The 17,949-nt window shown below is 52.0% G+C and overlaps 1 protein-coding gene across 8 annotated transcripts in view; it reads right to left on the reverse strand.

Moving 5' to 3' along the window:
* Positions 1-957: 957 nt before the first annotated feature.
* Positions 958-17,949, reverse strand: part of BDH1 (3-hydroxybutyrate dehydrogenase 1) — a 34,713-nt gene continuing 17,721 nt past the window's right edge. For 7 of the 8 annotated variants that reach the window (XM_036348960.1, XM_036348959.1, XM_036348958.1 and 4 more), the window contains exons 3-7: positions 17,483-17,555; positions 16,635-16,745; positions 10,214-10,355; positions 2,969-3,121; positions 958-1,767 (exon numbers count right to left, since the gene is read on the reverse strand). In XM_036348960.1, the coding sequence (XP_036204853.1) occupies positions 1,298-1,767; positions 2,969-3,121; positions 10,214-10,355; positions 16,635-16,745; positions 17,483-17,555 (949 nt within the window). In that variant the 3' untranslated portion in view covers positions 958-1,297. The remainder of the gene's footprint in view (positions 1,768-2,968; positions 3,122-10,213; positions 10,356-16,634; positions 16,746-17,482; positions 17,556-17,949) is intronic. The other variant, XM_036348966.1, reaches the window with a different exon arrangement.

Here is a 17,949-nt window from a genome sequence, read left to right on the forward strand (position 1 = left end):
AATGATGATACACAGCCTATCAGTGACCTGACTTCTTAATTAAAAATAAGGCCACAGCCCTCGCCTGTGTGGCTCAGTTGATTGGGAGTCATCACATGCACCAGGTTTGGGTTCGATTCCTGGTCAAGGGCACATGCCCGGGTTGTGGGCTCAGTCCCTGTTAGGGAGCATGCAGGAGGCAGCCAATCGATGTTGCGCTCTTACACCGATGTTTCTCTCTCCCCCTCTCCCTTCCTCTCTCTCTAAAAATCAATAAATTATTCTTTAAAAAAAGATAAAGCCACAGTAGGAAGGCAAGCCATCAATGAAGGCCACCCTGAGGCCTACAGAATAGGTGTGTGTGTGTGTGTGTGTGTGTGTGCAGGATGTGTGAGTGTGAACACCACATGAGATAGACAGAGACTTGCCCCACCCTGGGGGAGAGAGTGCCACAGTGCCTGGCCTTTGCACCATAGCTCCTGCCCAGGATGCCTCAGGGGTTCTACTCCAGGCAAAACTAATCAAACTCAAACCAGAAACCGCCCTCTTAGCCAAAGAGTACCTCTCACTTAGTCTGTCCTAAGTCTTAAAAGAGGTTGGAGAAATCTCAAATGTAAATCTCCACAACCTCCCACCCCCTCCACAGTCAGTTCTGAACTTTGGCCACACACACCGGCACCATGGACATGAAGAAAGGTGCACCATGGGCACATGAGGCTCAGGCGAGGTCACAGAGCTGGACCCAGAGCGCCCTGGAACACAGAATGTGAAGCAGTTCTACAGCAGTGACAGGAACATGTGACCTGGACCATCCACAAGCAGTAAAAGGATTATGCATGTATCCTCTCTGGGCTGCAAATTCTTTGTGTACAAAAAGAAAAGAATCTGTCCCCTTACTCCTGAGACTGGCTTAAGGATCAAATGAGATACATTTTTTGAATGGGGTTTTGGCTTAAAATATAAAAGATTAGGATTCTGTTTTATAATAAATCTATTTTTAATACAAAGATATTTCCCCCAAATCTTTGTATGAAATCAACTCCAGAAAGATAAGGCACCATGTTTGCCCTGAAGTTTAGGGGCCCTGCCCACCACTCCGCACCCAATGGAAGAGGCCCAAGCCACTCACTGTGCACCGAGTCAGGCTGGGCTACCCATTTCGGTTGATACTAAAACTGGCAGTGGGCCCTCCTGGGATGGTGGACAATCCACAAGTGAGTAATGAAGAGGTGACTACATAAGCTCCTTCCTTCCTCCCTCCCTCCTTCTTTTCCCTCCCACCCACCAGGGCTCCCGACAGAGGCCAGCTAGAAACTCTTCAGTGTATGTAGATCCTGTCGGAGATCGCTCCAGGCAAGTGGGTCATGATCTGCATTCGCAGCCACCAGTAGTAGTCCATGGGATGGTAGCGGGTGTAGGGGTTGGCGGCGGTCAGGGCGTGGGTGATAGCGTCGATGACGGGGGTCGTGTCGGTGGAGCCACTGTTGCAGTAGGTCTCCATGGCGGCAACCTTCTCATCAAAGTACTTCTTGCCGTAGTCCTTGCGCACCACCTCGGGCAGCTCATCCCACATCTTATTGGCGGTGGCCTGGATGCCCTCAGCGCTGTAGAGGCTGGTGGCAGCAATGAAGTTGCCGGGTTCCACCACACAGACCTTCACACCCTGAGGGTGCATCTCGTAGCGCAGGCAGTCGGAGAAAGCCTCCACCCCGAACTTGGTGATGCAGTACGGGGAGCGGGCCGGGTTGGCCATGCGGCCCAGCATGCTGCTGATGTTGACCACACGGCCTACAGAGGAAGACAGCAAGCACTGCTCAGGGGTATTGCCTGGGGGGTGAGGGGATGATGGTGGGAGAGGGCCTGGGGCCTGGCATGTTTCCAGAGACCTGGCTAGAACCTGGCCTCCTGGCCTCTCATACTTATTTTATCTGCCTGCCAGGCTGGGGCCCAGCCTGCACCACACAAGGTCTGAGGGCCTTCTCATTCATCGTCAAGGCCAGCTCCCACCCACACATCAGTATCAACATCCCTGACACTTTCCCAGCAGCCAGCTGTGCTGGGCAGGACGGAGGAGGAGGAATGAGTGAGAATCAGAGCTGCATACCAGGAGGGCACAGTAAACGCACAAAACACAGCTAAGCTGTGTCTCACCTCCCACGTTCCCCCATTGTATTTCCCCCCCAAATGCTATTACCTGTCAGTGCTCTGTTGGCAAGCATGGAGGGGCAGGGGCAGGGGCAGCAGAGGCAGGGGTAGGGGCAGGGTTCTGGACCTGACTTCAGGGCTGGGACATGTGGGCAGAGTCTCGGGCCCTGAGGAGAGAGTGATGACCACAGAAGGCTCTCCCACAGGCCCAGCGAGGTGTGCCAGATCACAGCTTCTCCCAGCCCTGGGGGCATGGAAGAGGCAGAGCCCATCCAGACAGACAGCCCGGGCAGACCTGGGACCCACTCACCCTGGGTGTGCGCCCAGGAAAAGGCACAGCCCCATCCTGGGCACTGTGGGAGGCTCCTTTCATAAACCTCTAAACTGGAAGTCACTGAAGGGCTGCGGTCTCCTCCTAAAACCCCACAGCGCTCTCTGGGTTCATCCTGTCGTTGCCGGGCCCTCGGGGTAGATCACATGGATCTTCCCCTTTTTGCCATAATTGTCTGTTCTTCTAGGGAGGACATGTGAATCGGTGGCTTCTAGGTGGTTTACTTACATTGGCTCCTAACATGGTTTGGGCATGTGGTCTGTACACAAGGGTGGCTGTTCCTCCAGATTAGGTTCCCAGAGTGGGATTTGCTGCAGAGAAGGCTCTATTTTCCGAAAAACCACACATCCCTTTCCGCCTGCCAGGCCACACCACCTCCGCTCAACACCACCCACAAGCCCCCACAGGGCCCCTGGGAGATGTTGGATCTGCTGAGACCTATTCCCATTCTGAGCAAAGATGAAAAGGTGGGGCAGGTCCAGGGGTCATGAGGAAGGTCCCTTTCCAGCTCACCTTTGGCCCTTCGGATGAGGGGGAGAAAGGATTTTGTCACCCGCACTGTGCCCCAGAGGTTCACTTCCGCCACCTGCTTGTAAGTCTCCATGCTGGTGAACTCCACCTCCCCGAATGTCGAGATGCCCGCGTTGTTGACCAGGCCCCACATACCTGGTTGGGAGGGAACAGAACGGAGGTCACCACATGGGCTAGATCACCCATCAGCCTGCAGCCCATTCCCCTCCTCACTTTCATCCTTTTCCCCAGGACTTGCCAGCTTTGTGCCCAAGGCTCTCGGGACACCTTCTAGAGTCACCAAAGAAAACAGGAGACAGTGCTGGCTGTAGCCCTCCCTTAGATCTACCACCAATCCTTATATTTCTTCTGCCTTAACTGAGTCTCTGGGCCCATCATGACCGAGCCCTGCTGGTGCCCCAGCCTGGAGTCCCACCTCACCTCACACACTTCCACTCTATTCCAGCCAGTCTCACCCCACACTCTGCACGGGGCACTGTGTAGTCATCCCTGCCTCTGAACTTCCCCTCTTGCCAGAAGCCAGGGGAACCTCAAGAGTCTTCCAAGCCAAGCCTCTCTGGAAGACCGGAGAGGGGACCCAGCGTCCAATGTCACACAGCCAGTAAGAGGCTCGGTCAAGCCTTGATCTCGGGTTGGGCCTCCATCCTGCTTCACCCTGAGACCCAGCTAGCAATGACGCCATCCTCTGACCTCCCTTCTCTGAACCATGCACTGGTGCTGGTTATCATGTGGCAAGCCACAGTGACCCGGTAACCTGTTCCTCAATACCCCAGGTGTGTACACCTGGCCTGTGCAGGTAGAGAACACCCCTCAGCCTTGTGTGGTCCCACAGGTACAGGGTCGGAGCAAATGGACACTCACCCAGGATACGTGCGCTGGCTATTTCCACTAAAACCAGCAACGGGACAGCTGGCTTTTCTAGACACAGAACGCTGGTGCTAGAAGGCTCCTTGGAGGTCACGTCGTCTGATATCTTATTTCAGAAACAGGGATACGGACCCCTGGGGAAAGGACTTGCTGCAGTGTGCCCGGTACATTAGAGGCAGCGCCTAACTGGGAGGTGGCAGTGAGGAGGCAGTCGCGTTTTAAACACCCTCTCTGAGTTCTGTTTTTTGGGGTGCAAGGACTGAATGCGCTGGAGCCTCAGGACAGAACAGGCCCTGCCTCTCTTTTTAAATTTATTTTTAATTTTTATTTATTTTTTAAAATTGTTTTATTGCTTAAAGTATTACAAAGAGTATTACATATGTCTCCTTTTTTTCCCCCCCGCCCTTGACAATCTCCTGGCCTCCCCTACCCCCCAGTGTCTTATGTCCATTGGTTATGCTTATATGCATGCATACGAGTCCTTCGGTTGATCTCTTACCCTCCCCTCCTGCCCCCCAACCCTTCCCGGCCTTCCCGCTGTAGTTTGACAGTCTGTTTGAGGCTGCTCTGCCTCTGTATCTATTTTTGTTCATAAGTTTATAATGGTCTTTATTATCCATAAATGAAGGAAAAATACCACATGATCTCAGGCCCTGCCTCTTTGTTGTGGAAACCCTCAGAGTTCAGTCTCAGGGAAGCGCCTCAGTCCCGCCCCCTGCCTGTGGGAACTCTGGCCCGCCTGCTTTCTGAGTTCATCATGGAATTTGTGTAAATGACAGAGTAATTGGTCTCTGGCTGCTCCCTTCCGTGCTACCCAAATTAACGCCTTCATCAACTGACCTCTGGTGCCTTCTCCTTCAATTATGGGAAATTAAGGACATTTATTAGGGAAAGGAAATTGCTGGTTAACAAAGTCCTCATGAAGTTCTCACTCCCACTCACCGAAAGCTAAAGCCTGGCTCTCAGGTCTTACCAAGGACCTTGCAATGACTCAGCCAGGACAACCCCCCACAGCTGCCGTCCCCTCTCCTCCCCTCCCCTCCCCCAGCCCTGCAGATTCCGCCATCCCCTCCCCTCCTCTTCCCAGGAGGCCTCTCTCGGCCCTTGCCAAGGCTGATGCTTCACTCTCCACCTTCCTAATGGTAAGCCATCAATCTTCTCTCGTTTTTGCAACTTCCACTTTTCCATGGTCCCTGTCTCCTTCTCTTCAACGTCGTACACATTAGGTACTTAATAAATGTTGGAGAGGTGAATACAAATACCATGTCTCCATATCCTAAAGTACCTTCTCTTGACCACGCTACTCCCTCGTGCTATTCTCTGCTCCCTTCCCCTCCGAGGCCAGTCTTCTGAGAACACAAGCTACCCTCCCAGTTTCCCATTTCCCTGCCATTCTGGGTCCCAGCCCCACTACTGGCTGCTCTGGTTATCAAGGATGCCACATGCTAATGATGCCCCTTGTCTTCACTCTCAACTTCTCCACCATATGAGTGCTACCGATGGTGCCTGACACTCACTCCTCCCTCGGCGTTAATAATATCCAAGCGTCTCCTCCATCCTCCCTGCCACCTTTCTTCTACCTGCCCCACTAACATACACGTGTCCCCAGTGTCCTGTCCTAGACCACTTTTCCTCAAACTATTCACACTGCTGCCCGGCCAGCGTGTCTGTGGTTGAGCATTGACCTATGAACCAGGAGGTCCCGATTTGATTCCCGGTCAAGGCACATGCCCAGGTTGCAGGCTTGATCCCCAGTGGGGGTCATGTAGGAGGCAGCTGATCAATGATTCTCTTTCATCATTGATGTTTCTATCTCTCTCTCCCTTCTTCTCTGAAATCAATAAAAAAAATTCATGTTTTTAAAAACTACACTCAGTGCTCAGGCAGCCTCATTTTCTTTATGTTCATGGAATTTTCCAGCTGCTTTGTGTTCGATTCATATGGGGCAGTATCACACAACCTAAAGTAATATTTCTTCCATCTAACATCAATGACATCTGACACTGATACCCAAAAAGGTTTACTGAAAGTTGGCCTGTGAAAGCACACTGAGCCTGGGTGATAAGCAGGACAGTGTGTGGACCCAGGAGCTCTCTGGGGGCCTCATGACATGCCTGCTGGTCGGTGACAGCTGTGCTCCTGCGGCAGCCCCATCACAGCAGCCCCATCACACCTCCATTTGGAGGGTCCCATGCACCCCTCGGCGGTCAAGGCTCTCTCCTAACCCCAGTCCCCTCCTCCTGACAGGCACTTGCCCTAACCACACCGACATATCAAGTTCCCAGCTGCCCCGCCCTGCCCCTCCTCCTTGTTAATAGTTTCACTTTAACGGTTGACTCCTCTGGCTTCTTCATTTCTCCCCCATCTGATGACTACTGTTAACATTACTGATAAAGATCAAAAGGACAGCTGCCAGGCCCTGAACTAAACATTTTGCATCTACTAATTCACCTGACCCTCACAACCGACCTATAAGGTAGATATTAAATTGTCCCGTATCTGGGTGAGGCAACTGAGGCTCAGAGAGGTGAAGCATCTGCTCAATGTCACCCAGATAACGAGTGGACAGGATGGAATCTGGACCCAGTCTGTGTGAGGACACAGCTCTCATGCTTAACCCTGTGCTGTTACTGGCTTCCTCTCATGTCACTAGAATCGGCGTCTGCTATCCTGTTTCCACGGCGTAGTTTGGGTCCTGTATTACTGGGAAGCTTCTCCCAGGTCTGCCTGTCTTCGTCTCTCTCCTCCACCTCCATCCCGATCCAACCGCCTCAGCCAGAGTCTCCTCTCTCAGTCACGTCCTGCTCCGAAGGTTCCCTTCCCTAGTGGGGTATGTGAAGCATTTTCCAGGCTTCTCTCACCCACTTCCACTTCCTTTCAAGCATTCTGCCTTCTCTGAACAGCCTGCCACTCCTCTGACATCAGGGCCCCTCCCACCTCGGCTGCTTCCTGGCTCTGCTGAGCCCCGCACCCGCCACCCCTCAGTCTGAGAGCTGCTTTTTGTTGAAATGCTACCCATGCTCCTGCAGCAGCCAGATCTAGGTATGAGCACTGGATGGCTCCCAAAGCACTTTTCCCACTTCACAGATGGGCAAGGTGAGGCCCACACAGGTGAATATGCAACCCTCTTACTTCTAGTAAGAGGTGAAGCTCCAAGTAAATCCAGTCTTCTCACTCCCAGACCCAGGGTGTCCCAGATACTAGGGCTTTCCCTGCTCGTGGCATAATGTCTCCAGTGCTATAACTGTTCCTCACCAGCGTCCACTTGGCTGGCCACCAACCACACACTCCTCCTGCCAGGCTGAACCCTTCCTGGTGCTCAGTACACTACCAACTACACACCAAGTGTTCACACAGTACATGTTTACTGACGGTGAGGTAAGTGGTTTCGAGATCAGACATGACCACAGCCTGCCACTGGCCCACCCCCTCGGCCTTTCCCTGGGGAGGGGAGTCACAGGCTCCAGATGCCCAGTCCCTCAGAGTCCTGCTGGGCAGCAGAGGGGCTGGTGGCAGATGGCTCGAAGCTCTAATCAGACAATCCCCTTCATCTTACCCACCCCCCGCAGGCTGGCTCCCCTGGCTTTGGCAGCAACTGTTCCATAGAGCCAGCGTGAAGGGCACCAAACTCACATCAAAATGTGCCCTCCACTCGCCTCCTGGGAGCTTCCTGCCTGGGCAGAGGGAGGGTCAGAAGCACCACCTCTTTAGGAACCACAAGCTAGTCTGAAAGCTCTGGGAGGGCGCCACCTGGAGTTCAGAGACAGCATTGCCGGGGAAAGGGGCGAATTTGAGCTGTTTTACCTACCAGGATGACAGCACCTGGAGGGAGGGAGGCAGGAGATCGAAGGGAAGGAGGGAGTAGGAGAAGGGGAGCGGGAGGGGAGGAGAGGAAGTGGGGAGGGGAAGACCTGCACAACTATGTATCTAACAGATTTATTTTCTTTTCAGACCTAAAAACCTTCAAATATTCTCCCCTCCCCCCCAAAGCAGTTTGGGTTCAGTGAGGTCACGTTGAGGAGTTTATCAGCCCTCACTGAAATGGGCCATCAGGAAAAGGTTCATGTCTCAGGGGTGGTGCTGGGGTTTGAGCACCTCCCCCTTGTGGCTCTGGATTCACTCCGCCTTGTAGGTAAGGCTAAGTGCCCAGGGAGTGGAAGCGGACAAGGACCAGGGCCTTGAGCAGCCCCAAGACCTGGTGCAGCTTCATTCCAGGCTCAGGTCTACAGGGATGATTCCTTTACACGGGCATTTAAATCACTGCAAACCCACAGGCCATAATGAGTGGCTTTATGGTGCTGACTGCAGCTGTTTCCCTCCTCAACATCCCAGCTGCCAGGGAAGGCAGGAGGGGAGGATTTGCCACGGGGGAGGGTGGGGTGGGGGAGCTGGCTGCACCTTTGGACTGGTAATCATCCTAGTGCAGCGTTCTCAACCTGTGGGTCGCCACCCCTTTGGCGGTCGAACGACCCTTTCACAGGGGTCGCCTAAGACCATCCTGCATATCAGATATTTACATTACGATTCATAACAGTAGCAACATTACAGTTATGAAGTAGCAACGAAAATAATTTTATGGTTGGCTCACAACATGAGGAACTGTATTTAAAGGGCCAGAAGGTTGAGAACCACGGTCCTAATGTATCCCTCCTGTCTTTTCTTAATGGGACAGAAGCCCTGGTCTGCCTGTTAACTACTAAACAGGTGTTCCGGAACTCACAGGCCTCTCCTCAGAGAGCAGGGGGGCCTGGGAATGGCCTGCTGTGGGGTGGGGGTGGCACTGGGCTGACACGGTGACGAGTCAGTGACAGGCTGGCAGCCAGAGCAACAGCTCCTCACAGCACGGGGGCTTCTGAGGTGCCGCTGGGGCGGCAGCATGTCCCCTGACGGATGATGCTCAGCAGAGTGCCCGGCACTGGCCCTGGTCACCCCACCCTCCGTCCCCCCTACCAGCAACTGAAGTCACTGCTCAGGAGAGCTGTCCCCAGCCCATTCTGTGGGGAAGCAGAGAGCTGAGGCACAGCCTTTCTGCCTGGGCTGTTGGGAAGCTCAAAGGTGAATGTTACAGATGAAGTGAGGAGACTGAACTGGCTTCCCCCGGCAGCACCATCACACTGGGTTCTACGTGAATGGCGTGCCCTCCCCTCTGTGGTACCACAGAGCCCCTCCCATCAAGGCCCTCGTGGGCTGAACTGGGAGGACACTTGAGTCCTTATGTTACAGAAACTTTCGGCATCATGTGCCCCTATTGGCTATTGTCCCCCAAACTTTCTGTCCCTTTAGCTTCGGGGGCACTGTACCCAACCTCTCTGACAGTCGTGTCTTCCCCTCCTCTGGCGCCCAATTGCTCATGTTCCCCAGCAGGCCCTCCTTGCATCGCTCCCACTCCTAGTGTCACCTCCAACCCTAGACACCTGAGCTCCAGCCCAGATACTCCCCCAGGGTGTCCCTTGGGCACTTCAGCATCTCCACACCCCTCAACTTGCTCCTCCATGAGGTGTACCAGGTGTCCAGGATAGAGGCCTCTTGTCTCTCCCTCATCTCCACATGCATGTCACCAACTCCAGCCAGCTGTGTCTTCTCAATACTTGAAACTGATCCTCCTCTTTCCCAATACTCACGGCCCTAGTTCGGGACTCTTATTCCCATGCTGTCACCACAGCCCCCAGAGAAAGCTTTCATGAGTATGACCAGGTCATTCCCCTCAAGGAAATCCCCTTCAGTAGCTCCTACTGCCCTCAAGAGAGTGGCCACCTCCCTTGCCTGGCACCCAGGCCCTGGACGTGCTCCCTTCTAACCTCATTTGCTGCTGCCACTTCCACCAGACCTGACTCCTGACTTGTCCTCCCCTGCATACCTGTGTGCTTCCCACCACTATTCACACTCTCCCCTCCTCCTGGAATGCCTTCCCAGCGCTCTGCCACAGTCTGCCCTAACTGACCCCTTCCTCACCTCACCCCAAGAAAGGACATAGAAATCACCCGAGTCAGCCCCCACCCCCCCGCCTCCCCAATAAACTGTGAGGTCCTCGAGTACAGGAACTGTGTCTTGGCCACCTTTGTGCTCCCAATACTTCGGCCCACCACCTGGCTCCGAGTAGGCATTCGGTGGGCATTGGCTGAACTGACCTGAACCAGAGCACATCCATTCAATCACTCCTGTAGATTCTGAAACCACATCTGGCTTTATTTCCCATTCCCTGATTGCACTGTGTGTTTAATTCAACCCACTTCCTCCTCCTGTGCAGAAGGAAGAGCTTGAACATAAAGAAAGCAGTCTTTTGGCAGGATACCAGCAAATGGAGGGTGGTGTTTAGAAAGGCGCCCGTGTAGTAACCCACTGCCCCAAGGGGCCCCCTACCTTTCTCAGGGTCCTCCAGGCTCGAGCGGACGACCTCTACTGCTTTCTCCACCTCCTCGCCTTTGCAGACGTTGAGCTGAACAGTTCTCAATCGATCACTCTTCAAGCTGTCCAGTTCCTTGACTCCAGCATCCCCTTTGTCCTGGGAGGAGAGAGGAGCTGCTTCACCCCCTGCCTCTAGGATGAGGACCAGGGCCAAGGCCGGGGGCTGGCCCTGTCCCTGCCTAAGCCTGGGGCTACTAACAACGGCAGGCCCACCTGGGCCTAATCCCTGAGCACTGATAATGTACCAAGCACCAAACTACGTGCCATAGACACAACCATGAGCCCCTAAATCCTCACTGGCAGGGCAATTCTCTAAGCAGAACTTAAACACTCAATGCCGGGGCCAGGCATGTGGTGTCACATGATAAGAAGGGGACTCTCGGGAGCGGAGCACAAGTCTCACCTCTCAACCCCCCCCCCCCCCGCCCCCAGCTGTTGTCCACATGTGAATGTGAGCCCAGGGTTGCCAGATGCTTAGATTTTTATACTTGTAATTGGGATTTCTGTGCAAAAGCTCCTAACTTTTTAAGTGTTGGCAACTTATTTGGGTTTTCTAAAAAAAAAAAAAATATGTGGGCCAAAGCACATCCACCCGCCACCTGTGACCAGCAGGCTGCCCGTTTGCCACCTCTGTTCTAAGCCAAGGCCCTGAGACCTGCAAGTTGGTAAGTGGCCAGGGCCAGGCTCTGCTGCCAGTTTGGCCACTAACCAGGCTCTGTGCACTCAGGTGCATCCCTCAACAGGTGCCCGGTTTTTCCAGCTACAGTTAGTCATAAGGACATCGCCACCTGTCCGGACCTGCTCAGGTTAATGGAACGAGGAAATTGTTTTTTTTAAAAGCCCATGAAATGATAAAGCGCTACGCAAATTCAGGTGTTATTACACACGAGAAAAGTATCGCTCACTCAGCAAACATGTCGTGGGCCTCTGTGCTAAGTACTGGAGACACAAAAACAAATAACGCAGCCCCTGTTCTCAGAAAGCCACGTTAGGGAAGGAAGCAGATGAGTAAGCACACAGTACAGGGAGTATTTGCTGCAGGAAGCCTCGTGGGAGGTGGGGGGTTGCACAGAAGGTGGGGCAGGCAGGGGAGACTTTCAAAGGCACTGACAGCAGAAGACACGGCCAGAGGGGCCCCTGTGGATGGGGCACTTCCGGAAGAGGTGAGAGGGTGCTGCCAGAAGCCACGGCAGGGGCAGCAGAGGCCTGAGGACGTTGTGGACAAGAGGCTGAGAGGTGGGCAGGGGTCTGTGTGGGCAGTGGGCAGCTGCTCGGGGGTTTGAATAAAAGCAGATGTCATTTTTGGGCATTTGCTATGCTTCCCATGGTGCTGGGCACTTGACACGCATTCACTCTATTAGCCCTCACATCAGAGGCAAGCGGCATTACCACATTCATCTGTCTATGCCACATATTTTCACAATAGGCATGAGCTACAAACGAGGTGAAAATTAAACAGTCAGTCATCATTTAATTGGCAGCGATCTTCTCAGTGGTGCAGGGAGCAGTGACGCATCTCACAGGGGACAGGAACAGCTGCCGGAGGATGAAGCGATAAGAGGAATGCCGACTCTCAGCCCAGGCTTGCCCGAGGCACAGACAGCTGGTACTGAACAAGTGGCAGAGCAGAAGCACAAGGAGGGTCAGCATGTCCGTGGAGGGTTCTCTATGGGGTCGTCTAAGTCTCGTTAAGTGGTTCGAACAAGGAGGACTCGAACCCCAGGACTGCAGTTCAGTGTCAGAGGGATGTACTGTCAGCGGGACTCAGGAGAGAATGGTGAAGGGCCGTGTCAAATGGGAGCCGACTTGTCCTACGCAGCCCAGAAAACAGAACCAGGGCCAAGAAGGCAAATCTGGTTCAAAATGAGGAGTAACTTTCAGAGTCCGGGGATGACACGGGCTGCCTAGTGCAGTGAAGGCGAATCTATGACACGCGTGTCAGAGGTGACACGCAAACTCATTTTTTTGGTTGATTTTTCTTTGTTAAATGGCATTTAAATATATAAAATAAATATCAAAAATATAAGTCTTTGTTTTACTATGGTTGCAAATATCAAAAGGTTTCTATATGTGACATGGCACCAGAGTTAAGTTAGGGTTTTTCAAAATGCTGACATGCCGAGCTCAAAAGGTTCGCCATCACTGGCCTAGCGGTATTCAGACAATGATGGTGGAGGTGGGGTTGGGACAGGATGGGGAACATGGTGCAGAGAAAACCCCTCCTCGAAGATCTCTTCCCACCCTAAACTGCCATCCTCTCCAGGGATACCCTACCACCACCCCACCCAGTGTCTCTACTGAAAAAGCAACATGCTTGAGTCTCTGCCCAACCTGGCACCAGGAATGGCAGCTACACCCAGAATCATGTCTGCACAGAGCAGCCAGGTGTGAGGCTCGATTCACGCAAGGCTTGGCTCTGAACGCCGCCCCTCCTCCTGCCCCCCCGCCCCGATGTGCCATCTTCCCAAATGACATGGCAGGTGCTCCATCTACCTGTACAGAGGGGCAGCCAAGCCTGCAGTTTCTGCTGCCGTTTCCACAGAGGGTTCCAGAAAAGAATTCCCTGGGGACGCCACCTTCGAGTCCAGAGGCTGGAGGGGCTGGTGCCACAGACACCTCTCTTTTCCACACACAGCACACAGGCACCAGGAAAACATGACTTGTTTTCATGCAGTTTTCATATCGAGGCCCTCAAATGCCCCTCGAGCTGAGCCCAAGCACTCCATGTCTCTGAGGGGGAGCTGACATCAACTTCCAAAAGGATAGATTCCAGCTGAGATGCACAAGAGATACCTGAGTGTCCTTTCCTCTTCCTGGGATCTTTCAGTAACTCCTGGACCCCACACCCCTGGTCTCTCCCTGTGCCTCTGGCCAGCATGGAGCCAATGCTCCCGTGTCCTCGGGGAACCCCCTCACCTCGGTCAGGGGGTCCACGTGAACTTAGGTTGGCAGCTTGGCAGCTAAGAGCTTTCTCTCAAAGGAAGCTCGGGGTCATCTCATAGCCCACAGCTTCAGGCTTAGCATTCAGGCCGCCAGGAGGGAAGCCCCACCTTCCTACCTTCACCTGACAGACCTCCTCAGGAGTCCGCACTCATCTCTAAGCAGCCTGCACACCCTGCTCCTGACAGCCACCTCCATGGGGAAGGGGACCATTGTTTTGCCCCAGCTGTTCAAAGGAAACCTTTCCCAACGGCCCTCGGTCTGCAGGCTGCAGACGAGGTGGCCCGTCCCCATCCTCAGGCCAAGGCCGCACTGCCTGGGCCACACCGCATCCCTGGCTCCACATCTGTCTGCTGCTCAGAGACGAGCTTTCGGTCCTGCTGCGTTGGTCCCTTTGTAAAGGGGCAGTGCCTTCTGTCACTATCCCTTTAAACTTCATCTGTAAGCTATGTTTTCCACACCTGGATGAAATTCCAGGCAAGTCTTAGTGTTTCCACTCATTCTCAGATAATAGAGAGACTCTTTGTTTTGGCACAAAGAGTCCAGTTCGGTCTGCTCATCAAGTAACTCCAGCCCAGCCTGGGTTAAACCCAAACCTTCCCTCAAACTTGTATCCAGTTTAGAGCCGGCCCTGCCGCAGGCCTGATGGAGTGTGGGAAGCCCGTGTGGGACGCCAGGCAGCAGGGGCAGAGGTTGTCTTTCTCACTGTGTTCTAGCCGCTGCTGCTCTCTTACTCCTTAATCTCAGATCCTCCCAGGGTTGGATGCAGAGGCTGACAAGTGAGGGAGCAAGACTCTAGTCTTGTGAGGGTGGTGCCCTGGCTAGCCCTCCCTCTCTGGGGCACTTTTGTGGGTTCCGAGAAGATCCCTCCCCTGGAGACTCCTGTGCCCTTCCTTCCTCCTACTGTGCATCTTCTCCCTCAGCCAGGGCTTCCGGGAGCCACCCCTCTGGTCAGGTCGCATGACCCTCTCCGAGTTTCACTGGGCAGGTGCCCTTAAGATGATTCCAGCGGCTCTCCCATTATCCACATCAGGTTCAGGCAACAGTGTCCTGCCCAGGCAGAAGGACAGCCCTTCCCCTAGGCAGCTCTCCTGCACTGCTTCCAGACGAGCCACTCTGGCCTCTTTCTTGGGCCTTGCAAACATGAACACGCCATTCTGTGGCCTCAGATGCCAGGGCACAAATGGTAAGCTCTCCAAGGAGTTCTCTTGAAACCAACTTCATTTTACTTGAGACCAGATGGGAAATACCACAGCACACTATCAACTCTGTCCAACCCCTCCACCTCCTCCACCTCAATGTATTACAGCGTGAGACAGCTGATGGGCTAATCCTGGCAGAAAGGTTTCACAGTCTCCCAGCATTTGTTGTTAGTGCTCTAGCACCTCAAGGCCGGGTGTAAGGACACTCAGCACTTGTTACCTGTGAGCATCTTGTCACATGTCTGAGAAACACTGTGACGAGAGAAGCAATCCTAGGGCGCTGTACTAGTTACAGGAGAAGCAGCAGGAGGAGCTAGCAGAGAAGATAGAGAGAAAGGTGTCTACGAAGTCAAGAAACAAAGTGTTACAAACAAGAGTCGTATGGTCAAGTCTGCTGACGGGTTGAGAATGGCCTGGTCTGAGAAGCAGCCGATGGATCTGGCATCCTTGACAAAAGCCGCATCAGAGGCATTCAGGGCCCCTCCTGCTCCGGTCCTGCCCTCCTTTCCCAGCTCATCTCCTCTTCTTCCACGAGTTCCAAGAGGGCACTGGGCTTCAGCCACGTCAGATGACTGGCAGTGTCTGGCTATGTCACCTCCATCCATCACAGGGAACTCCTGTTTATCCTTCCAGATGGCGATGAGATGCCACCTTGGCCCGTCGAGCCTTCCTTATGATCCCAGAGAGAGGCAGGAAAAGAAGATGGGGGTGAATGTGGCAAAGGGTGTGTTCAGTTTTAAAGAGGGAAAGAAGACCTCACCAGGAAGGTGACATTGGAAGGAAGTGAGGGAGCAAGTCTTGAAGATATCTGGGGAAGAGGAGGCAGCCAAGCCAAAGCCAAGGAGGGTGTGTACCTGGTGGCTACAGCAGGAGGCCTCTGTGGCTGCAGCCTCCTGAGTAAGGAAGAGGAGTGTGAGGTGAGAATGGCAGGGGCGGGGGGCGTCAGGAGAGGAATATAAGGTTTTGTATCAGAGGAGGAGCCCAGAAATAAACCCTCACATGATTTTTTTTTTTTACAAGGACCATTCAATGCAGGAAAGGACAGTCTTTTCAGAAATGGTGCTGGGGAAACTGGATATCCACATGCAAAAGAATAAAGTTGGACCTTTACCTAACACCATATACAGAAATTAACTCAAAATGGATCAAGGACCTAAATGTAAGACATAAAACTCTTAGAAGAAAACATAGCACAAAAGCTTCATGACATTGGATTTGGCAATGACTTCATGGGTATGACACCAAAAGCATAGGCAACAAAAGAAAATAGGCAAACTGGACTTAATAAAATTTTTAAAATTTTGTACATCAAAAGACACTACCCTCAGCGTAAAAAGACAATACCCAGAATGGGAGAAAATGTTTGCAAATCATGTAACTGATAAGGAATTAATAACCGGAATATATAGAGAACTCTTAAAACTCAACAACAACAACAACAACAACAACAAACAACCCAATTCTAAAATGGGCAAAGGGCTTGAATAGACATTTCTCCAAAGGGGATAGTATGAATGACAAATGAGCACATGAAAAGATGCTCAACATCACCGATCATTAGGGAAATGCAAATCAAAACTACAGTGAAACATCACCTCACACATGTTAGGATAGCTACTATCTAAAAACAGAAAACAAGTACTGGCAAAGATATGGAGAAATCAGAACCCTTGTGCACTGTTGACGGGAGGTAAAACAGTACAGCTGCTGTGGAAAACAGTTTGACAATGCCTCAAAAAATTAAAAATAGAATTATCACATGATTTGAGTAATTCTACATCTGGATATAGGCCCAAAAGAATTGAAAACAGTATCTTGAAGAGATATTTGCACACCCATGTTCACAGTAGCATTATTCACAGTAGCTAAAATGTGGGAGCAACCCAAGTGTCCATCAGCAGATGAATGGATAAGTAAAACGTAATATATACATACAATGCAATAGTATTCAGCCTTAAAAAAGAAATTCTGTAAGATGTTACAACATGGACAAACCTTGAAGACTTTACACTAAGTGAAATAAGCCAGTTACAAAAAGACAAATACTGTATGATTCTACTTATATGAGGTACTTAGACGATGTGAATATATGTAATATCACTGAACAGTACACTTAAAATGGTGAAGATGGTAAATTTTATGTTATGTGTATTTTACTGCAATTAAAAATAACAACGTACAAAACAATGACTTTGTGTGAAGGACAATGGTGACAATGATGACCCATCTCTTACCTTCAACAAGCAGCCAGCAAACACAAGGAAGCCTTTTGAATGCAGATGCTTGGCTAAGGAGAACCCAAATCCAGAGTCGCAGCCTGTGACCAGGACGGCTTTGCTGCCAACCTGTTTTAGAAGTTTAGACCCCACGTTAGGAACCAGGATCCTAAGTGCAGAGTGACCCGTCCTCCTCTGGGCAGTAACAAAAAGTGCTTCCGGAGTGGACCGTGCCTAGGCCTCCCTGCCTGCTGTTTTCTGTCAGGAGAAGCACCATAGTCTAGTGGGAAAAGCTTGGACTCAGAATCAGGAGACTAGGTTCTAACCCAGACTCTGCGACCAACTAATAATGTTGCTTGAGGTCCCCTTTCTGGACCTCGGTTTTCTCACCTGCAATCACCATTATCACAATCATCATATCATCTTCGTCATTACTTACCACGTGCAAGCATGTGCATGCATGATTACTACATGGAGTTATTATTAGAATTGGTACAGAAGGCAGTCAATTGATATTTTCCTCTCTTAATTCTCATAACAATTGCATATAGTAATCATGATTATTATATCATGCTACGAATGAGGAAACAGGTATTTTTTAAATGCCCAACATACTAAGTGATAGAAATGGAATTGAAATCAGGCCTGTTGGATTCTAGAGTCTAAACTCTTAACCTCTAAAGCTCATTTGAAGGGAGGTTTGGAGGGCGGGGGGCAGAGAGTAGGTTAAGAATGTGAGCAAGTGGCTCTGAGTGTCCTAGAAGCTCTGAAGCCTGGTACTCGGAAGGTAGCTCAGGGCCCAGGGGGCCCAGAGGGAAGGGCTGTGACCACCTGGCTGGTTCCCAGGTAACTGGGCTGCCACTCACCGGGTTCACTGCATCAGCGTAAGTGCGACGACCCACAGGGACGAAGGAGGCAGGGTAAAACAGCAGTGTGTGCCTGCAAGCGAAGAGGAAGCCATGAGCACAGGCTGTGGACACACCCAGACCTTGTTCCTGGGGCAGAAGCAACTCCGAGTACCCTCAGCCACCAGTGAGCAGCACTGACTGTGCCCCCACCCGGAGCCCCTGGGGACAGCCTGCTGGTACCACTGAGAAAGAGGTCCTCTCTCCTCCGGGGTTGCTAGGCTGGTAGGAAGTGGCCATCAGTTGCAGTGACCATTTCTGCCACTGTGTAGGAAGAACTTTCAGGTGATACGGCTTTGCTAACAAAGCCTTCTGCAAATTCCATCCCTTAGCCCTTGGGTTTTATGCTGCTTCCTGATAGTCTTTTTAAAAATTCTTTATTGTTTAAAGTATTACAGATGTTTCCTTTTCCCCCTATTGAGTTTTTT

This window comes from Myotis myotis, unplaced genomic scaffold (assembly GCF_014108235.1).
Source record: "Myotis myotis isolate mMyoMyo1 unplaced genomic scaffold, mMyoMyo1.p scaffold_m19_p_2, whole genome shotgun sequence".
Taxonomy (NCBI): domain Eukaryota; kingdom Metazoa; phylum Chordata; class Mammalia; order Chiroptera; family Vespertilionidae; genus Myotis; species Myotis myotis.